The following is a 20,078-nucleotide window of genomic DNA, read 5'->3' on the forward strand; positions in this document are numbered from 1 at the left end:
TCAACTACCATTGTAAGGCCCGAAAATATAAAATTATTAATTATGGAATTTAAAAATTAAATTCCATATTATGGGCTAATATTGATTTGAGCATTTATGAAAATGATAGATTTAATTTCCGAGTCGAAAATATTTAATTTGATAATTTACGGATTTTGAGAATTAAATTTCGAGAATTCTTAAATTAAAAGAATAAATATTCGATTTGAATATTTATGGAATTTGAGATTAAATTCCATATTTCGGAAATTAAAGAAGATGTATTTTGAAGATGAAACCCGATCAGGGGTTGATTGGAGAATATCGAAGATTCGAGGGCTAAAGTGCAAAAGGCCGGGATTATTGACTTAATCCGAATTTATTTAATTTTAATTCGAGTATATTTAATTTGAGAATATTTAGAGTTTCGATTTTAATTCTAATATTCTTAAATTATTTTGGATTGAAATTGAATTAAAACGAAGGTCGAGGACTGAATTACAATTATTGAAGATTTGAGGGACTAAATTGCAATTTTATCTGAATTTATCTGATTTTAATTATATGAATCAGCTTGCAACGTGTAATTTCAAATTACATTCAGAAAGTTGAAACAGAGGAAGCCTAACCCTTCTTATTCCTTTTGCGTTTTGATTTTCAAATCACCGTGATTTTTGATCCGCTCGTCCGATTTCAATTCCAAAAGATGTTCTGGAATCCTTGTGACGAGGGCTTCGATTTGATGTAAGTATTTTGTTATCTCGGCATGTTTTGAAGAACGAAATTTGGCAAAGATCAGATTATGACTTGATGTTTGTGTTCTTGAGTTCGTATGCCGTTAGATATCGAAGCTGGAATGAAAATGAACTAAGGAATGAACTTGTTATGATGTCCAGCTTACATTTGATATATTTAGCTGCTGATATGATGAATTGAATGATGAATTCAGCTGATATAAGTGATACGAATGACTGAATTGATTAGAAAGGAATTCGATACTGAGTCGGTTCCCGATTTTCAATCGCTACAACACCGGTTGATGTTTTAGGATCAGTTTTGATAACCAAAGATTGAATTGAGATGTTAGTGAAATGTTAGCAATGATATAGCATTTTTATTTCTCAGTTTCAGTCACGTTTGAAAGACGAACGATGCAAGACTCCGAGTTATACCAAATAAGAAGAAGTTGAAGTTTGAAATGATGTTGATTGAATCTACATTGATGATTTTGATTCAGTTCTGAAATGATTGAATAGAATGAAGTTTGATATGTATGTTTTGATGATATGTTTCAGAGTTTAATAGGAGACTATTGACTCAAGAACCTCAACTTAAAACCGAAGAAGAAGTGATCAAGATTGAAGTGAATTTGATTGAAGATGGATTGAGGTTTGAATAATCAGATTCTTGTAGGAGTTGTTGTACTTCCTATCCAGATGTGGAACATCGTCAACTCGAGAATGAAAGGTATAATGACGACATCGTGAGTCAGGGACTGTGAAACTCAAGAATGACTATTCTTGAGTTATCCCGAACAAATCACATACTTGTTTAAGTACTTGTTCTTGAGGTAGAACTTATGTTATTGTCGATCCATCACAGGTAGTGGATCTTTATTGCTTTTGATATGATTGTATATTAAGTTAATTCTATGCCAAGGTTGCGGTTAACCTTATTTGCAAGTCGTTTACGAACTCGTTAGATGGATATCCATGTCAAGATGGTTTACGAATCTTGATGGCAATGAAGTGAGATGAATCAATTCTTGAGATAAGCGCGCTATATAAATTGAAGTATTGATTTGAAGTTTTGAGTCGATATATGCGTTATGTTTACTCTATTTTTGAGTTGACATGTTTAGAGTTGATATGCATTTATTTAACGCATTTATATGTCGATTATACTGAGAATAATTTCTCACCGGAGTTTATCCGGCTGTTGTTTTGTTTTGTATGTGTGCATCACAACAGATGGGGCAGGAGCTGGTCTGAGATGACATTGACAGCTTGGGAGCGAGACTTAGCACGTGAGGACTCGGGTTTATAGCTGAACGAATATGTATTAGAGTACATCAAACCTAGTAGAAGAATTGAGATTTGAAGCTCACTTATGACTTTAGTGTAGCTTATGATTTAATGCCTTTTACATTATCTGTTTGATGTAAGAATCGCATGATTAGATGCTCAAGTTGTTGTAAATGATATATGCATGTTCCTAGATATTGTAGCATGCTTTTGATCGATTTTTATTGAGGTTATTTGAGATGGTTCTAAGTTTTGACAGCAAAAATCAGCAGCAGATTTCGAGCAAAAGTTAGCTCGCTCGATCGGGTGAAAGTTACCGATCGAGCGAGGCTTGTGATTCTTGGGCAAAAAATGTGATTTTTATTGTCCGCTCGATCGGTAGATTTTTCCCGATCGAGCGAGGCCAATGTTTGTGCAGACCCGATAATTTGATATTTTTGCTCGCTCGATCGGCTGACTTTGCCCGATCGAGCGAGGCTCTGAAATTTTTTTTTAAAAAATAAAATTTATGCTCTTGATTTATTATTCTTTAATTGTTTGATTAATTGTTTAATTAATCATTAGCTGCCCTAAAACGAGATAGCAACCCGAGGTCCCCACAACCATGATGTATGGAAGCACATCTCATCCATATGTAATAATTTTTTAACATGCAATGCCAATCCAATAATTCTCTATAATATTTCTCAAAAACAACAACAATAATAATACATACATCCATAATAATTGAGCCTAAATTTCTCCAAAATCACACCTACATAATCCCCAAACTACCCCTGTTCTTGGTCATAAGTCAACTTTCACGAAAACGAGCCCTGTAGAGGCTGCAAACCCATTTCTGTCATTTTCCCCAGACCATTTTCGTAATTACCGTTTCACCCCCACCACCCAGCATAATTCCCAATCACTACCTTTGCGAATTGCGTTCGCATCCCCCCCCTCCCCCCCACACCCTGCGCACGTTAGCTGTCTCCGCAATCATTACGCCTTACCAGAGCCATTTAGCCATGCATTTAAACCCCACAAAACAACGCACCCCTCCGCTTAACCTGCGCCCTCCTCCTCTCCAGCTAGCACAGTCCACTGTCACTGAATTTCGCCACTGAATCGATCTGCGAATTCAACTGCAGCTCGTAATCCGCCTATACATACACCGTTCTGTATCTATAGTTTCATTCGCTCGCACATGTACAGTTGTACGGCATTCTCATTTTTCGCTGCGCTTGCAATTGCTTCACTGGGAATCTTATGCAATTTTTGCTTCGAAGCTTGGGAATCTTCGCCCGATCGATCTACGATCGGGTGAGTAAATTCGTTTCCGGAGCGCGCATTTTCTAGAGCTGACTCGCTGTGGTTCGCGAGATCGGTGCTTATATCGCATTGTCGATTATGAGCTGGTTTTTTCACTTTTGATTGGCGATGAGCATGAATCCGCTTTGCTGCATCGCTCCGGTGTCAGTTGAGAAGGATCGAGCTGGGTTGAGACCTCAAACCCTAAGTCAGGAGTTGGTCTCCGATGATGTTGTTGTTTATGATAGTAGCAACAATGCGGGTGCCAATCCGGTGAGGTACAGCTCGAGGCGGAGTTTGTCGATCGGAAATGATGTTCTGGCGGCGGTTGGCGGTGGCGGAGGAGTGGATTTGGCTAAGGAAAGATGCGATGAGAATGTTGAAACGAAGAGCTGTGTCGGGGTTTTGTATAAGTGGGTGAATTACGGGAAAGGGTGGAGGGCTAGGTGGTTTGTGTTGGAAGATGGTGTTCTGTCGTATTACAAAGTTCATGGCCCGGATAAAATCGTGGTTGGTAACGGAAGAGAGAATGGCGTAAAAGTGATTGGTGCGGAGAGTTTGAGGTACATTAGGAAGTGTAATCTTGGAAGTGTGAGTGTTAATGGTCATTTGGGAAATGGGTTTGGGTCAGGGAAGCAGTGGAAGCCATTCGGGGAAGTACACTTGAAGGTCCGTTGATTTCTTTTGTTTGGATTTGTTGCAGTTTTTGTATTTGTTTGTTAGTCTTTCATTGTTGATATGTTTTGATTTGTGATTTGTGATTTGTGGTGCAATTGTATTTTTATGATGAAATGGTGTATAGAAGGCACTGTCGCGCTGAACCAGTTGATGAACTGTGGAAAAGTGAAAACTTATTTGATAATACGGCCTTCAAAAATTTGAAGTGCCAATTTGTGGGATGTAGTTTTACAGGAGATTTTCTTCCCCAGAAGTTATGGTCCAGAAGTGCCAATTTGCAATTCGTGGATTAATGCTAAAACCCAGAGATATAATCTAGTCTCTATGACTGTGTGGGCAACATAAATTTTTATATCTGGTCTCTTATGGTTATGGACTATGTGGTTCTTACCTGTTAGTGTGTATGAGGGTAAACATGAAACTGAAGATAAAAAAATGTGTTCGAAGTTGATAAAACTTAATTTGAATCTGTTTCAACTTTATAAGTTATTATTTTAGCTTGATGATTCCATAAACTTACACTAACCATCATCTTGAGCAGGTTTCTTCAGTTCGGGCCAGCAAGTCAGATGATAAAAGGCTTTCCATATTCTCAGGGACAAGAACTCTTCATCTGCGATGTGAATCAAAAGAAGACAGAGCCTCATGGATTGAAGCACTTCTGGTTGCTAAAGATAAATTCCCTAGACTATTAACAAGTAACGACCTAGCAAGTTCAGAAGAATTCATTGTTTCAACAGAAAAGCTGCGAGCACGGTTAGTGCAGGATGGCATTAGTGAGACAGTAGTTAAAGATTGCGAGTCTATAATGCTGGGTGAGCTTTCTGAGATTCAGAATCAGTTAAGGACCCTTCAACTCAAACATATATTGCTGCTGGATACGTTGAGGCGACTGGAGGTGTATACTTTACCCTGAGATTCTTGATTCATTCTTTTAAGAAATTATTTTTCCTCTTTTCATCTAGAATGGTTATTGAATATATTATTATTATTATTATAATTCACCTAATATTACTCTAATGAGACACATTATGGATTTGGAATTTTATTACTAAATGAATTTTTGTAGGGCTTTAATGCCTATTCATTTTTTGGTTGTTACCAATTGATGCATGTGTCTTGTGAAAATGATACTGTGTTCTTAGATCATTTGAGGACCTTGGTGTCTCTTATTTTGTTCTGTAGACAGAGAAAATTGAATTGGAAACAACTGTTGTTGATGAGACGAAGGGACGAGATTCTTGCAGTGGACAGGGGAATAGAAGGTTTAGTGGTCAGTTGAGTTTTTATTCTAACAAGATTGTTTGGTTGAGTTGGAATGACTGCGACATGATTTGTCATGCCAAATTTGTTTTTGTCGAAAGTACTATCAGCTGATCATTGTTATGTTTGACTGTTGCAGATTTCTATTCAGTTTTGTCAGAGGGCAGTGCAAGTGACTCAGATGCAGACATCGAAAGTAGATATGGAGGAGATGTTGAAACAGATGAAGATGAAGGAATCTTTTTCGACACAAATGACTTTCTGTCAGCAGAGTCTCTAAGAAGTGCTTCATACCGAAGCAGAGATAATTCACTTTATGCTTGTGAAGCAGACTTTTACTTTTCTGGTCGTTTGAGAGAAATTGGAATGGGAACAAAGGAAATTGAATTTCCATATGTCAGGAGAAGGGATAATTTACCAGAACCAAAGGAGAAAGAGAAGCCAGTTGGATTATGGTCAATAATTAAGGATAACATCGGCAAAGATTTGTCTGGTGTTTGCCTTCCCGTTTACTTCAATGAGCCTCTATCCTCGTTGCAAAAATGTTTTGAAGATTTGGAGCATTCATATCTTGTTGACCGGGCACTGGAATGGGGAAAACAGGTTAGTTCTGACTTGCGCATATGTTTTTGGAGAAGGAATTTTCTTACATGATTATTTACTCCTATTTACGTGTAGTTTGTTTTTGTTGATTTTGGTCTAATATTTTGATTTCTGAAGTATTTTCTGCCGAAAGAAATTCAACTCATCTGTCCATATTTTAGCCTTTTGCATCTGAAATGGTCATATAAAATTGTCACTCTTTGTGGTACGTGTGGTTTGTGACCGTAAATTGTTACCATGCCCGTCAACATGAAATCCTGCCTTTTCTTTACTAAGTAAGTTGCCTAATCGAATAGGCTTGATTCAGTGAGTAGGTTACAGGTAACAACAAATTAATACTGATACGCTATTAATAGTTTAAGAATTATAAAGCAATGTATTTTAAGATATGGCCTGAATGTGTGTAGTTTTGAAATCCAATATTTATTTCATACTGCTATTGGTTTGTCAACTTTATGTATAAGAGAAAACTTTTTCCTTCTGCAGGGAAATGATTTGATGAGAATTTTAAATGTAGCAGCTTTTGCAGTGTCGGGTTATGCCTCAACTGAAGGCCGGCAATGCAAACCTTTCAATCCTCTCCTTGGCGAAACCTATGAGGCTGACTATCCTGATAAGGGCTTAAAATTCTTCTCTGAAAAGGTTGCTCCTGGTTCCAACAAAACTTCCTCTAATCAGTGATTGTTCTGTTATTTAGATAGCATCTGAAAATGCCCAAAATTTTGTAAAGAAAAGCTCATAATCACTTTGTTTTAAGCATTTCCAAACACTACCTTAACATTGTCGTTGCTGGTTTTCTGTATGCCTGTTCTGGCTGTCATGATCAACTTTAAATGTCGAATGGAGGAAAGGGCTGCTCTCTAACTGTCCATTGACATAAAAGATTTCAACAATCTAGATTTAAGAAAGTCTTGTCATCTGCATTGTGTGATGTGTTTCAGGTGAGTCATCATCCAATGATTGTGGCTTGTCATTGTGAAGGCAGAGGTTGGAAGTTTTGGGGAGATTCTAATCTTAAAGGAAAGTTCTGGGGTCGTTCCATCCAGCTTGATCCTGTGGGGACATTGACTCTGCAGTTTGAAGATGGTGAGACATTTCAGTGGAGCAAAGTCACTACTTCTATTTACAACATCATAATCGGTAAAATCTATTGTGACCACTATGGCACCATGCGCATCAAAGGCAGTGGAAATTATTCTTGCAAGCTTAAATTCAAGGAGCAGTCTATCATAGACCGAAATCCACATCAGGTAATATTTCTAATGTCAAGCATAAAGAAATGAAGCTAATGTTCTGGCCGATTCTCCACTTTGCATTTCCTTTTAATATCCCCTTGCACATCAAATTATAAAACCAGTGGAAGACGCTCTTTCAATGGGAATGACTCTTTCCCTTTATTTTTTTGCTCTATCCTAAACTGTACTAACCAAGCACATCAAACCAGTAGTAGAAAAGCCCGTGTCATCAGTGAATGCACACTTCGCAGATGCGTTGCCCTATATTATTGAGAACTTATGTTGGATAATTTCTTACTCCGCTGTCTTTGAATCTGCCTTTTTCTGGTTAATGATACAGTGATTTATAAACTAATTTATTGAGCAGGTTCATGGTTTCGTGCAAGACAATAGGACCGGAGAGAAGGTTGCCGTGTTGCTGGGTAAGTGGGATGAGGCAATGTATTATGTGATGGGAGATCCAAGTACTAAGCCAAAGGGTTACGATCCAATGACTGAAACGGTGTTGCTATGGGAAAGGGATAAGTCTATTACCAAGACAAGATATAATCTCACACCATTTGCCATATCTTTGAATGAATTGACACATGGTTTACGGGAGCTACTGCCACCAACTGACTCGAGGTTGAGACCCGACCAAAGACATTTAGAGAATGGGGAATATGAACTTGCAAATGCAGAGAAGCTTAGACTTGAACAATTGCAGAGACAGGTACATGCTTAGATACCAAGATACAGATCCTCCTAAACTTGCCTCCGTCTTTTGTTCATACACTCCATTGACTTTTGTGACATTTTGGAGATCCAAGTTCTTGCCCATCCATTTTAGCTCGAATTAAAATTATATTATAATGTTTTTTTTTTTAAATGTAGGCGAGGAAGATGCAAGACAGGGGCTGGCAACCAAAATGGTTCGTTAGGGACGAAGATGGTTGCTATCGCTATGTGGGTGGATACTGGGAAGCGAGAGAAGCCCATAATTGGGACGGCATCCCTGATATATTCCGGCAGCCCTGTGATCTCCCTGTTTGTGTAACTGAAGAGTGAAGCTACCGGTTCCCACTGTCATTTGAATTGTTTGAAGGTTTTCAAGAAATAGTGATCTCATTCGGAAGCGTAAAAAAGGAAGATTAAAAAAACAAGGAAATATATCAAGATCAGAAATTTTGAAGAGCTCGTTCAAGAGAACAGGCGCCTGTCGTCGGAATTTGTTAGTATGTCCAGTAATTTAATTTCATCTATGGCACAACGGATGGGTTAGAACCAAGGACATGTACCACCTTGTACAATGTTCTTCCCTTGTCAAATCAATGAATTATGAATCCATATAATAAAAATCTTGGTTCTAATTTATGAGCCAGAATTGATGGTTTGAAAGTGAGAATTTATACAAGTATATAACAATGTTTGGTACACAAAACACAATAAATACTAGGCACGTAAATAAATCAAATATTTGTGAGCTATTCAAAGTTTTATTCGATAAAAACTTGTTTGAATTCATTTAATTAAATGAGACTTGATATACTTGTTAAAATAAACAAAATCATGCTCGAGCTTTACGATGTTCGGCTCATTAACTCGTGATTAAGTTTATTATTAAATTTGATAAAAGTTCGAATAAGCTCGTGAACCACGAATATATTTGTTAAAAAATAATAATAATTAAAATAATATAAAAATGTTTTTCGCTCCCCGCTGACTGCCTGGCATGCATGAGACGAGGCAATGTTGATTAATAAATACTCACTTTGGACTAATACTTGCAAAGCCTCAAAAAGAGTGCATAAAGTGCTTCTACATATTTCCAGTGTCCAAATTCTAAAACATTTGATGGTGATAAAGAAAAAAACACGAAACTTCTTTCATCAAATTCAAAAGCAGACAAATGGTAAAAAAAATAAAAAGCAGACAAGAAACAACAGAAATGACAAACAGAAACTTAGAAAAAACTTTAACATGCCTTGAAAAAAAAGGATGTACCATCGAATAAGATTCAAAAAAAAAAAAAAAGAGAACATTACATCAGCAGAAAACTTGCAAAAATTACATAGCTAAATGCGAGATGACAACCGTATACGAGTCCGTGTATGCAACTGCTCATATTTGGATGGTTGACAAGAATTTCCAAAATAACAATTCATTGTTTAGAAACAAAATTTGTTTGAATTAATACCATTAAGGCATAAACAAAACTATAAAAGTTCTCTGAGAAAAGAATATCCATTGTGTATCAGGCTTGACAAGAAATGGATGATAATTGAAGAAACGTAGATCATTTCCATGCTTTTCTCCCACGGAATTGTTTGCCGGATCGTTGTTTTAATTTCTTCTTCTCTATACGAGATTTGGCTACCTTGGCTCTCTTTGCCGCGAGGGGCATAGCCTTTTTGTGTTCCTTCTGCCGATTGCTTAAACCACCGGTCTGTGAACAATACAATCATAACCAAGCTTTTTTGAGAGAAACTCTAGTTTTCCGATATAAAAATTCAAAACCCGGTTGACAAATAACAAAATCCCTACATGAATGAACCAATATCTATCCTAGAATTGCAAAACAAAAGGAAACTAAAACAACCCAATCCTAACCAAATATAAATCAAAATAAATCCAATGTATTTAGGAAAACATATCAAAGGTCCACTGCATAAAAACCAACGTATAAAAAATGCCAAAAGAATCCAACGTCGAATGAAAATTAGTCACATACCTTTTTCTGTTTTATAGCAGTCCGGGCCTGGTATTTCCCTCTTTCTTCCCTCCCCGCTCTTATCAAATCCAATCTTTCTTGCTTGGTTAATTTCAGCTTTATATTAGCCTGATATCCAACAACAGTTGTATTAGGAATGTATTGTATTTGTATCAGTACGGGACAAGCAAATAGAAATTTGACATATAATAACATAGTTCAAAGATAGAATAACGAACAGAAAGAAGAAACCTTGGGAAAAAGAAACTTACTTCAAGTGTGGCAGCATCAACTCTCTTCGCGCTAAGTTGATCGGAGCTAGGAAGTTTAAATCCATGCTTGGCCAAAGCAGTTTGAGCCTCCTTCTTGGCCTATCAATGAAAGGTGAAAAGGAAATTACACCAAATCTAGGAGACATTCGTTCACGACTTGACAGAGTAACACCGAGGCCTAAATAACATATTTAAATTTTTCATTAATACATTTTATATTCAGCCATGAGATCCAAACCTTCAGTTCTTTTATTCTTTGGAAGTCCTCATTAGATAGAATCCCATCATTTATGTCTGAGGGAGTATTTCCAGATTTCAATCCAGCCAATTTCTTCAAAGCACGTAAACTTTTATCAGCAGTATTTAATTGTTCTTCAAAATCAGAGAACTTCCTCTTTTGTGCTTTTGATCCATTGTCATGAACACCATCAGCCCTCCCACTAGTATCCGTCTCTAAAAATCCACTGGAAGCCTCAGGCACCCTTTCAGCATTCTCCTCATTTTCTTCATCAACATCATCAACATCACCAGTAATGTCATCATCATTTTCATCAGACACTTCAGAATCGAGTTCATCATTATCAGTGTTTCTATCATCCTTCTCAGAATCACAATCACTGGAACGAGCAGATTCATTTTCAGATTCAGTTTCAGAACCACTCTCACATTCACCAGGGTCATCATTTTCAATAAGGCCACCACCACCGCCATTTTCATAATCCTCACCAAGTGAGCAAGCTTCAGTGTCCTCGTCCACGTTTTCATCACTATCATCTTGCTCCAACAACTCAATATCTGGAATATCACTAGCGATATCCACTTCACCAAATGCTTTAGGTCTGGCTTTTGGGTTTGTGGACCTTCCTCTATCCTTCTTGGCCAACAGTGAGGGGCAAACCTGCAAAAAAACTGTAAACATCCTGAAAAAAATGTGTGTTTGCACAGGAGGGAGAGAGAGAGTGTCAGTGCAACGCACCTCTCTAAACAAAGAGAGAAGGGAACGAGCAGCTGAAGAAACTGCTTTCTCATGCGAGTTTCTATACAGCACAAGGTCTTGCAGCAAATCTTCAGTCATCAACTGAAAATAGAGTGAGGAAACAAATTCAAGATGTAAGATGCAATTGATGAGTAGTACGAGGGGCAAAACCACACTTCAATACAGTCGAGCAGTATACCAAGGGCATCCGTACACATATTTCACGGACTACATTCAGCCCAACAGCGATGGCCTGGAAAAAAAATTGTGTCAATAAGGATTTCAATGAAAGAAATAACTACAGAGAAACAAATTGGTACCTCTGTGCGCGACTTGTCATGCACAAATTGGTTGACTACTTGCTTGAATAATGGTTCAACCGCATCTGGTGGGACCTAGCACAAAAAGAAGATTGTTATTGAACTTGAATCTTTGATCTTTATTGCTAAAACAAAACATGAAACAAGAGAATAAAGAAAGTACGAGGAGATTAAATTTCCGTTGAGGATAATTAAACTCAACAAAATGAATATACCATGTCATGGCATGCCTGAACAGCAGCAGCTAGTAAACTTGTGACATCCCGTTGATGAGGCTGCAAATGCATCATTAGAAGATTTGATAAAAACAAAAACAAAATTTAAAGGCACCACAAGTAGACCTAGCACCGAAAATCAATCATAATCAGTTACCACCGGAGAGTATTGCATTATCATACCTGTACATATTTCTGAAGATACGGGTAGAAGTTTAACAAAACCAAACGATGAAGGCCAACAGTTCGGGCAATTACTTTGAGCATAATCATCTTAATCTACAGTGACATCAGGAAAATTGAAAACATCACTGAACTACACAACTTTATGCAGTTAAATTGAATGAATGGATATAATTAAAAATCAATCAAATAATGAAAAACAATTACCTCAAACCGCTCATTGCAATTTTGCAGGCGCGAGAGCAGCTTTTCCACAAAGCCCTTTATGCAAAATATGGGGCAGGTCTTTAGTTTTCCCTTTATATTAGAACATATTAAAGAATAAAATATTGAACAAACCTGTGCATCTTTCAAATGGTTCAGTGGTGAATAGTAGTTTGAGTTATTATTGTCAGATGATAGCCGCTGCTTCTTCTTCATGCTACGAGCAACTCGCAGCAGTTTGGCTTTCTTTTTCTTTTTGCTAGATGAGGTGCCTTTATGGCTTGCCTACATATTTCAAGGATTAGAAAACCGACAGCAAAATAATGAATTGCAAACACAAATATATGTTTTTCCACTTTTTATTCAAATTTGTACCAAATCAAGTGGAAAGGCCATTAATGTTTCAATAATCAATTCTAATATCTTGGAACAAGAGAGATAAGGAGCAAATACTAATATACATATCGGATCATATGCTTATCAATCTCATAATTAAACATAAGGTGGGTTTCCAAGGTTGTGTGCAGAGTCATATTAAAAGTAAACATAAAGAGCAACCAACCTTGTAAACAGCCTCTTTATTCAGCATGATTTGCGGCTGTTGAGTTTCTGCATCATCTTCGCTGCTAGAATCATCACTATCATCACCATCTTTAATCTTCTCAAAATCAAGAAGAAATGACAAGGCAGCTGTCATGATCCTGAGATGTTAAAATACACTGGCTATTTTAGGATGTCAATAAGAGATTTGCAGCACAGAAAAAAATCAGACCACATTCCACATCAATTCTAACCTTGACGAAGAATGAAAACATGCCATACATATTGCATTCGCTGTCCTATCATCTGACCAAACTTTCCTCCGATGAAGATCACAAAGGGTAACGAGTGCTACTTTTGCTTTTGTTTCTTCCTCTTGCTGTTGTGCAATGAGATATCATTCCATAAACATACAAAAAGAATAAACTAAAATGTGAATAATAGGTTTACCTAGTAGATAAAATACCTGCAGCATCCCATATAAAATATTCTGAAGTGCACGATTCTTGGGATCATTCTTATGCTTATGGTTCATACGCCTAATACTCTGAATAACGTGAGAGAACGCCAGTTTTTTTAATGCTCTATCGCCTACAGTTTGTAGCTCCATGAACAAGTCAAGGGTCTCTGAAATATCAATCATCTAATACAAAAGAAATTAGTTTCAAACGGTTATTTAAAGGTCCACAACAAGGAAACATTGTCTCTGAAATATCAATCATCTAATACAAAAGAAATTAGTTTCAAACGGTTATTTAAAGGTACACAACAAGGAAACATTGACTCTGAAATAGTGCCCTAATACTGTAGGTGCACACAAATCTAATATCCTCCATTCAGCAATAGATCGACCATTTCTAGGTCAAATGATTGTCAAGGCCATAGCAACCCATGAACACAATAAGTTCCCCCAAAATAAACATCAGAATAAAATACAATCAAGATCTACCCAAACCCTTAAAAACTCAAAATTCCCTTGTATTAAAAAGAACAATCAAATTTTGCAATAAGTGCAACCATTTTCAACAGACAATCACTCCAAAAACGCACAAACAGCAAACTGTACCTTGCGATTAATCAACATAATCAAAGCATGAGTCACATTCACCCTGAGTCCAGACGGCAGCGATCGAGCAGACGATTTTAAAAACTGGGCCAACTCATTTGGAAAGCCAGACAGCTGTTTCGGGTAAAATTGAACGACATGGGCCAAAAACATGGACCGATCACCTAAATCCTTCGCCACTGTTGGGTCATTGCCGATTCCACTCAGTGAGGTGAAATTCATGGCAGCTTGTCTCTCAAAGAGCTCAAGCGATGACTTAAATTGATTGTAAATCAAGGTTAGTTCTGACCCATATCCTTCTGGGTCAGACTTCATTTTGCTTTGCAGGTTAGGTAGGTTGAGCTTCTCCAAAACTCGTCCTGAAGCCGATATTGAGTCCTGGGCGTGTTCAGACATCGAATCCATCCCTAAAACAACAATTTGAACAATGCAAGCTAACTTTAACAAACTGTCCCGTCGAGAGTTATTACAGAGGAAAAAGGTTCACAGTAGCAACTAGGGAAAAAAAACCATGAAAACCAACAAAAGAAAATTAACATCCAAAACTTGAAAATATATTACAAACCATTTAGAATACCAAGTGAGCATCATCTAGTTTTGTGGATATTACACATCCCAATGCGCATCACCTAATTTTCTAGATATTACACCTATTGTGATCATTACTGTCAACAGAAAAAAAACAACAATAAACGTAGTACAAGAAAGCACTTCATACATACCGCTTTCTCAATCCTTCAATGTGAAAATTCAGTGATTACAGAAAGACGAAACTGAAGAGGCGGAGGCGGAGGCGGAGGCGGAGGCTCTGCCCTAGTTGCTGTCTTGCGGCAGAGGAGAAAATTAAGAACCCCCGAGTTGTATTAAAAAAAAAAATTACCTTCAAAAAATAAAAAAAATAACAAAACATTTTAGAGTAATACTCTTGTGAGACGGTCTCACAAATGAGACGGGTCAATCCTATCCATATTTATAATAATAAGTAATATTTTTGACATAAAATATAATATTTTTTAATGGATAACTCATATAAGAGACCCGTCTCAAGAAAATGACCCTTGAGACCGTCTCATATGAGTTTTTGCCAACATTTTAATAAAAGAAAAACTAAACTTAAATTCTGATTGGATAAATATTTATAAAATATTTTGTTAAAAGTGTCTTTTCTAAAATTTTTATGATTTTTTTTTGAAATTTAAATTTTATTATTAACAAAAATAATTACATAAACGAGAAAAACATGACAATACGCCTATCACTGTCAGACATAGAACCAATCGATCTAGCTAAGGTATGAGCCGTTCGATTCGCTGACTTACTAACAAAAGAAAAAAAAACAAAAGTATAGTTCCGAAGCTAGGAACCTACAATCGTCCACAACCAAACCAAAGTATGATATATCATGCTCCTTATTTTGGAATGCTAAGATGGTCATTTGTGAATCTGATTCCAAAATGACATTAGATAATTGAAGTTTCTTAATCCAGCTAAGCGCCTCAAGAAATTATAATATTTTAAAAATAAACATTTATTTTAGACTACTGTTATGTAAAAATATTTTTAAAAAAAACATTTTATAGTTAAATGTATGGGTGCTTGCAACGGTGGCTTTGGGAAAAAGCTGAACCAGCGGGCTGCAGCCTGCAGCGTTGCAGCCTGCAGGTTCATGGGAAGAACTTGTAGCTGGCTTTCGAAAAAGGGAGCCAGCTATTACATTTCTTTAATATTAAAAAATAATAATAATAATTTTTTAATAATATGTATTTAATAATATGTGTAGAAATGATTAGTGGGACCCGTAAAAAAGTTATTTTTTGGGTTTAGGATTGTGGAGAAAAGTTATAAAAATTTTGTTTTGAGATGATAAATATATTTAATGATAGGTCCCACGATAAAGTTGAGTTTTTAGGTTCAGGACTGCGGATACCCTAATCACGAAGGTTTGGACAATTATAATATAAAAACCACTTAATTCTCGTCTAGCAGCATTTTTTAAACTACAATCGTGAAAAAACAAATTCAATCTTTATTTAAAAACCATATTTGGAAAATAAATTTTTTTAAATATTTCTAAAAATTGTTTTATTAAAATTTTATCTAAACAAATCATTTAAGTTTTTTTCCATACATAAAACACTTAAAATATTTTTAAAATACTTATCGGATATCATCATATTATGTGATTTCCTTCTTTCTTTCCTTTTTTCTTTCTAAAGAGCCCATCTACCTTTTTTTTTGCAAACGAAGGCGGAAGATGGTGATTTTGATTTTTTAGTCTAGCCCCAGGCTCCCATGTAGTATAGACATTACTAGTGTGGACAATCAATATTTTGGTCTTATGTGATTATTGTGATTAGTAAATCAATAATAAATATAATGATGATACGAAAATGTAATATATGTTGATACAATAATTCTCATGTTTATTATGATGTTTGTAGGTGAGATGAATAAAAAATATTTCTACTTTATCTAATAATTACCCTTCTAACAGCCTACCGTTACAAATCCAAACAACGTTTATTTTTCTCTCTTGTATTTTCATCGGGCAAAGGGTATTTATGGCACAAACGGGGGATTTATAAGAATGATAGTTAATAAAGGGGTGGGTCCCACTGTTTCAACATACCAGTAATTAATATAATTTCAATAAATTATGATTAAATTAATAAAACGCAAAACAATGATGGAGAAACAGGATGCAAATTGATAAAAATCAGCGGTTGATATTAAGCTGTCGATTTTTTCTTTCCTATTGGAGCTTGATATATCTTTTTACTATTGATTGATATTTTTTCTATAATGGAATTTTGCAGTGTTTAATTTTTTTAAAAGTGTTGACCTCGAAGGAGACCCATTTTACATAAGTCGGAAGCTAATTGGCTCATGCGAAGGTTAAATTGAAGGATGTGCACGAGCGACAGAGACCTGAAGGAGGGAACAACATGACCAACTCCTAGAGCATACCCCACAATATTTGCAATGTTTAATTTTTATAACGTGATATTAGTTTAGTACCGATATGACACTAACTTGATATTGAGATGACTCTCGTGTATTGTCATATCAACACTCTGAAACGAGATAAAAAAAAATACTAAAAATTGAAATTAACATAACAACATGAAACAGACGGGAAAAAAATGCAATTTTTCCAAATTTTTGTTCTAGGTATGTTTAAAAACATATTTATGCATAAATTTGTTGCCGAATAAATTCTTTAATTGATAATTTTACATATATTAATGATGTGTTAAACTGAACAACTGAACGTAGATAACATAGAGTGGAGTGCAAAGTACCGTTCGTTCGAAAAACCCGAACAATACTGGAGAATAGGGGTGCAAATTGACCGAGTCACACAATATGCTATTTTTTTTTTCTATATTCAAGCTTGGAGTTCATTGTTTTATCATACTGAAAGCTCGAAATTGATCTATGTCAGACCATACTTCAGCAATACTTGAAGTTTGAATTTGAATTTCATTTGCTTCGGAATTAATTATCCAATTTTGTGATCCTGATGTTCATATACGAACTCAGATCGTTAGCTCAGACAACTAGAATATTAAATAGAGGCGGAGGGAAGCTCATAAATTTAAACCAAACCCGACAAATTATCCAATCGCATCGAACAGGGAATACGAGCACTGGAAAAGCATATGCATGAATGAACAACTTTACCAGCATCAAATGGAGGCACAATAAAGATGCAGCAGGATCTCCACATTCAGTAATGTATCATGTGGTTTTATAAATTTTAGTCCATCGTGATTACTGCTACCTAGAATCATAAGCATGTAACAAGAATCAAGTGTTGCATCAATCTGCATGATTCACGATGAGGTTTTGGGACAAGGGCTCGCATAACAAATTTGACAATGTCTAATCATCAATATGATTGTGATGTTAAGGGCATTCACTCTGCCACAAATGCGTGCACCCATATGCCCACATTCTGATGAAAGGTCATAATTTGCACAAGATAAAACACACACAGCTTACAATTGTAAAATGAACCTTGAAGTAGAATATATTACAGATGAAACATAAAAAAATAAAACGGTGTGGCACTACAATTACAACGACAACATCTGAATCACTTTCTTTACTCTTTTTCTTAGCCCTAATCCTTCGTATGGGAGTGGCTAAACTGTACACTAGATTAAACCTAAGGATAACAGTATAAGCAAAGGTGAATTCCTACATGAAATGACTCTCTTTGGCATGCATATCTGCTAATCTTCAAACATATAGGCTAAGAATGATATACAGAAAAAAAAATGCAAACAAGATAGTCCAGTGGTCGTGCAATGAAATAGCCAGGGAACTGGAATCACGCAGATTCACATACCACAAGAAGACAGTTGGCTTTTCCAACAAAAAGTATCCATCAATTTTCTTATTCATCATCTTAAAGCCACTTCTGAGTATGGCAACTGAAAGTATAGTGCCGTCAAGTGCAAAAACTTAGCAATCCCTTGAAAGATTCAAAACCAAAGTACATGCCGACAAAATATGTCTCGTCAGATAGTTATCCTTTATGAGAATTGAGCAAATAAACATGGTTTTACAATTCAAACAAAGATCATAAAATGACTATCGTGCCTTCGGTAGCAGATCACCCCTTAGTTGAGGCAAGAGAGTCCTTTTCTCTTTGCTGTTGGTATAGCTCCTCTCTCATTCTCCTTATCTCAGCTTCTTTCTCCATTTTCTCCTTCTAAAATTACAGCAAAAAATACGGAAGAAATGAACTTCAATCACTGAATTACTCAACAATAACGTCTTGAGACTCTTGACAATAAGTTCAATAAATGGATATAAAAATTTGTGAAATCTCACTTTTTCAGCTCAATTGTAGGATTTTTCGCTTCCCAATTCTACAACAACATTACATAAAGACATAAAGACGATATCCTAATTCCTACAGGCCGAAAATGCCTGGGCGATGGATTAAGAATTAATTGGTGATCTAAGTTTTTGCTTCCCCCTGGGAACAGTAAAACACTTGAGAAAACAAAATCTTCTAATTCTGTTTCTAATAGATCAAGGCGACTCAGAAATGCACATTCAAGGAAAAAAAAAACCCCCAAATCCAAAACCTAAAGCAGAAAATTGATCCTTATTTCATCAAAACAACACGCTAGAGCATATAAAACCAGAATCCCATCAAAATTCTAGCAAGAAAGGAGCAAAAAAATCAATGGAATACAGATTCAGAGATACCTTCTCGTCCTGGCGAAGGGCAATATAGACATGAACTTTATCCATAGTCTGCCAAAAAACGAAGGCCGCGAATGACATACCAAAGAATGTCGCCACTTTCACCATCTTCGAAATCTGGCTAATTCAACACTCAAATCCTCTCTCAGGTGGAAGATTGAATCGAATTGGCTGCAATCCTCCGTAAATTATTTAGGCGATGTGGCTATTTGGCGAGACAAAACTTGTGAATACGACGTCGTTGTTCGACTGGCGTCGTGCACCCGCCACAATTAATTAATTGTTATAGCACATGCGTTGCATGTATAATATTTGTTTATTTTTATTATTTTAAAACGTTTATTAGACATACGATTCAATTTTATGTTTTTTTTTTTTTAGTTATGTAGAGTGCAAAGATTTGGAATGACAAGCACAAAGTGCAAGAGAAAAGAAATAGGGATTTGAAACGATAATGTTTAAAGTGACTATGAAAGTAATTGAAAAAAATGGTGGAGAAGTTGAGGGGAAAGTGGGATGATAGAAGTGGGACGGTAACCAAATCAATAAAAAAAATGACATGGGGTAGAATGAGGAGAAATATTTGGAGGGTCCATAATATATCAAAACAGTTTTTATAAAGCTCTCACCACTAATAAAATAGTAAAGATATCATATTTATATTCCTAATTAATATTTATAAAAACATATTCATTCGAAAACATAAATTAAATCTTATGTTTAAAAACCAACAATTGTTTAATCGAGTTTAAACACATTAAAATTTAAATAAGATTTCCAGGAGCAAAATTTTAAAACACTGGTTAGGAGTTGGGACCTATTTGGCTCGTTTATAATGAATTTTCCCAAATCCTCTTAAATTTGGTTTTGAAAAGTAAAGTAAATTTTAGCAAATTTTTTTTTTTTTTTCAAAATTTGCAAAATTATCTTTGCATATATGTGAGTTAAAGGTTCTGAAAAATGTGAAGCTTGATGAAATAACGATGTCAAGTTTAAGCTTTATAAACTTAAGTGGATTTCGTAAAAGATTAAACATGAAAGTCGTTTTTAATTTCAGTATGACTTTAATTATATTTAATCGATCAATAGAATAAATAACACATAAACATACAAAATTTAAAAATAAATTAGGATTTTTTGTATTATAAAAATAACTATAGAAGTAAACTAATAATAAGAAAACAAATTAGCTTAAAATTTTATGTAACGTTGATCTTTTTTTTCCATGCTTTTATTATCCGAATCAAAACATTTTATTTACATTTGATGTTGAATCCGTACGTTTTCTAAATAGTTCTACACTAATACTTTAGGATGG

General features: G+C 35.6%; 3 protein-coding genes across 3 annotated transcripts; 1 reads left to right on the top strand and 2 right to left on the bottom strand.

Moving 5' to 3' along the window:
• The first annotated feature begins 2,967 nt into the window (after positions 1 to 2,967).
• Positions 2,968 to 8,435, top strand: LOC140879383 (oxysterol-binding protein-related protein 1D). Its single transcript, XM_073283071.1, has 8 exons — positions 2,968 to 3,962; positions 4,513 to 4,869; positions 5,157 to 5,244; positions 5,374 to 5,837; positions 6,324 to 6,479; positions 6,779 to 7,087; positions 7,440 to 7,784; positions 7,946 to 8,435. The coding sequence occupies exons 1-8, from the start codon at positions 3,423 to 3,425 to the stop codon at positions 8,117 to 8,119; spliced, it is 2,433 nt and encodes an 810-aa protein (XP_073139172.1). The 5' UTR covers positions 2,968 to 3,422; the 3' UTR covers positions 8,120 to 8,435.
• A 662-nt stretch (positions 8,436 to 9,097) lies between these two features.
• On the bottom strand, positions 9,098 to 14,391 carry LOC140880915 (uncharacterized). The gene is made up of 16 exons (XM_073285781.1): positions 14,260 to 14,391; positions 13,538 to 13,944; positions 12,938 to 13,114; positions 12,726 to 12,850; positions 12,494 to 12,632; positions 12,067 to 12,216; positions 11,935 to 11,988; positions 11,728 to 11,823; positions 11,545 to 11,604; positions 11,330 to 11,404; positions 11,209 to 11,262; positions 11,010 to 11,111; positions 10,272 to 10,931; positions 10,034 to 10,132; positions 9,783 to 9,890; positions 9,098 to 9,497 (listed from the first exon to the last, which is right to left on the bottom strand). Exons 2-16 carry the CDS (start codon positions 13,940 to 13,942, stop codon positions 9,348 to 9,350), a joined length of 2,454 nt encoding a protein of 817 aa, XP_073141882.1. The 5' UTR covers positions 13,943 to 13,944; positions 14,260 to 14,391; the 3' UTR covers positions 9,098 to 9,347.
• Positions 14,392 to 17,998: 3,607 nt separating this feature from the next.
• On the bottom strand, positions 17,999 to 19,012 carry LOC140884759 (uncharacterized). Its single transcript, XM_073291605.1, has 2 exons — positions 18,764 to 19,012; positions 17,999 to 18,257 (listed from the first exon to the last, which is right to left on the bottom strand). The coding sequence occupies exons 1-2, from the start codon at positions 18,866 to 18,868 to the stop codon at positions 18,159 to 18,161; spliced, it is 204 nt and encodes a 67-aa protein (XP_073147706.1). The 5' UTR covers positions 18,869 to 19,012; the 3' UTR covers positions 17,999 to 18,158.
• Positions 19,013 to 20,078: the final 1,066 nt, after the last annotated feature.

The sequence above is a fragment of the Henckelia pumila genome, chromosome 2 (assembly GCF_033568475.1).
Source record: "Henckelia pumila isolate YLH828 chromosome 2, ASM3356847v2, whole genome shotgun sequence".
In the NCBI taxonomy this organism is placed as follows: Eukaryota; Viridiplantae; Streptophyta; class Magnoliopsida; order Lamiales; family Gesneriaceae; genus Henckelia; species Henckelia pumila.

What these genes read in the sequence shown, in the direction of transcription:
- LOC140879383 (XM_073283071.1), top strand. Translation starts at nt 3,423, where the DNA reads ATGAGCATGAATCCGCTTTGCTGCATCGCTCCGGTGTCAGTTGAGAAG. An exon ending in GGGGAATAGAAGGTTTAGTG is followed by an intron (nt 5,245 to 5,373) that starts GTCAGTTGAGTT and finishes TGACTGTTGCAG; the next exon opens with ATTTCTATTCAGTTTTGTCA. An exon ending in TAAAATTCTTCTCTGAAAAG is followed by an intron (nt 6,480 to 6,778) that starts GTTGCTCCTGGT and finishes GATGTGTTTCAG; the next exon opens with GTGAGTCATCATCCAATGAT.
- LOC140880915 (XM_073285781.1), bottom strand. Translation starts at nt 13,942, where the DNA reads ATGGATTCGATGTCTGAACACGCCCAGGACTCAATATCGGCTTCAGGA. An exon ending in TTCAGGCATGCCATGACATG is followed by an intron (nt 11,405 to 11,544) that starts GTATATTCATTT and finishes TTTTTGTGCTAG; the next exon opens with GTCCCACCAGATGCGGTTGA. An exon ending in TTCTCTCTTTGTTTAGAGAG is followed by an intron (nt 10,932 to 11,009) that starts GTGCGTTGCACT and finishes GTTTTTTTGCAG; the next exon opens with GTTTGCCCCTCACTGTTGGC.
- LOC140884759 (XM_073291605.1), bottom strand. Translation starts at nt 18,868, where the DNA reads ATGGTGAAAGTGGCGACATTCTTTGGTATGTCATTCGCGGCCTTCGTT. An exon ending in CCCTTCGCCAGGACGAGAAG is followed by an intron (nt 18,258 to 18,763) that starts GTATCTCTGAAT and finishes CTGTAATTTTAG; the next exon opens with AAGGAGAAAATGGAGAAAGA.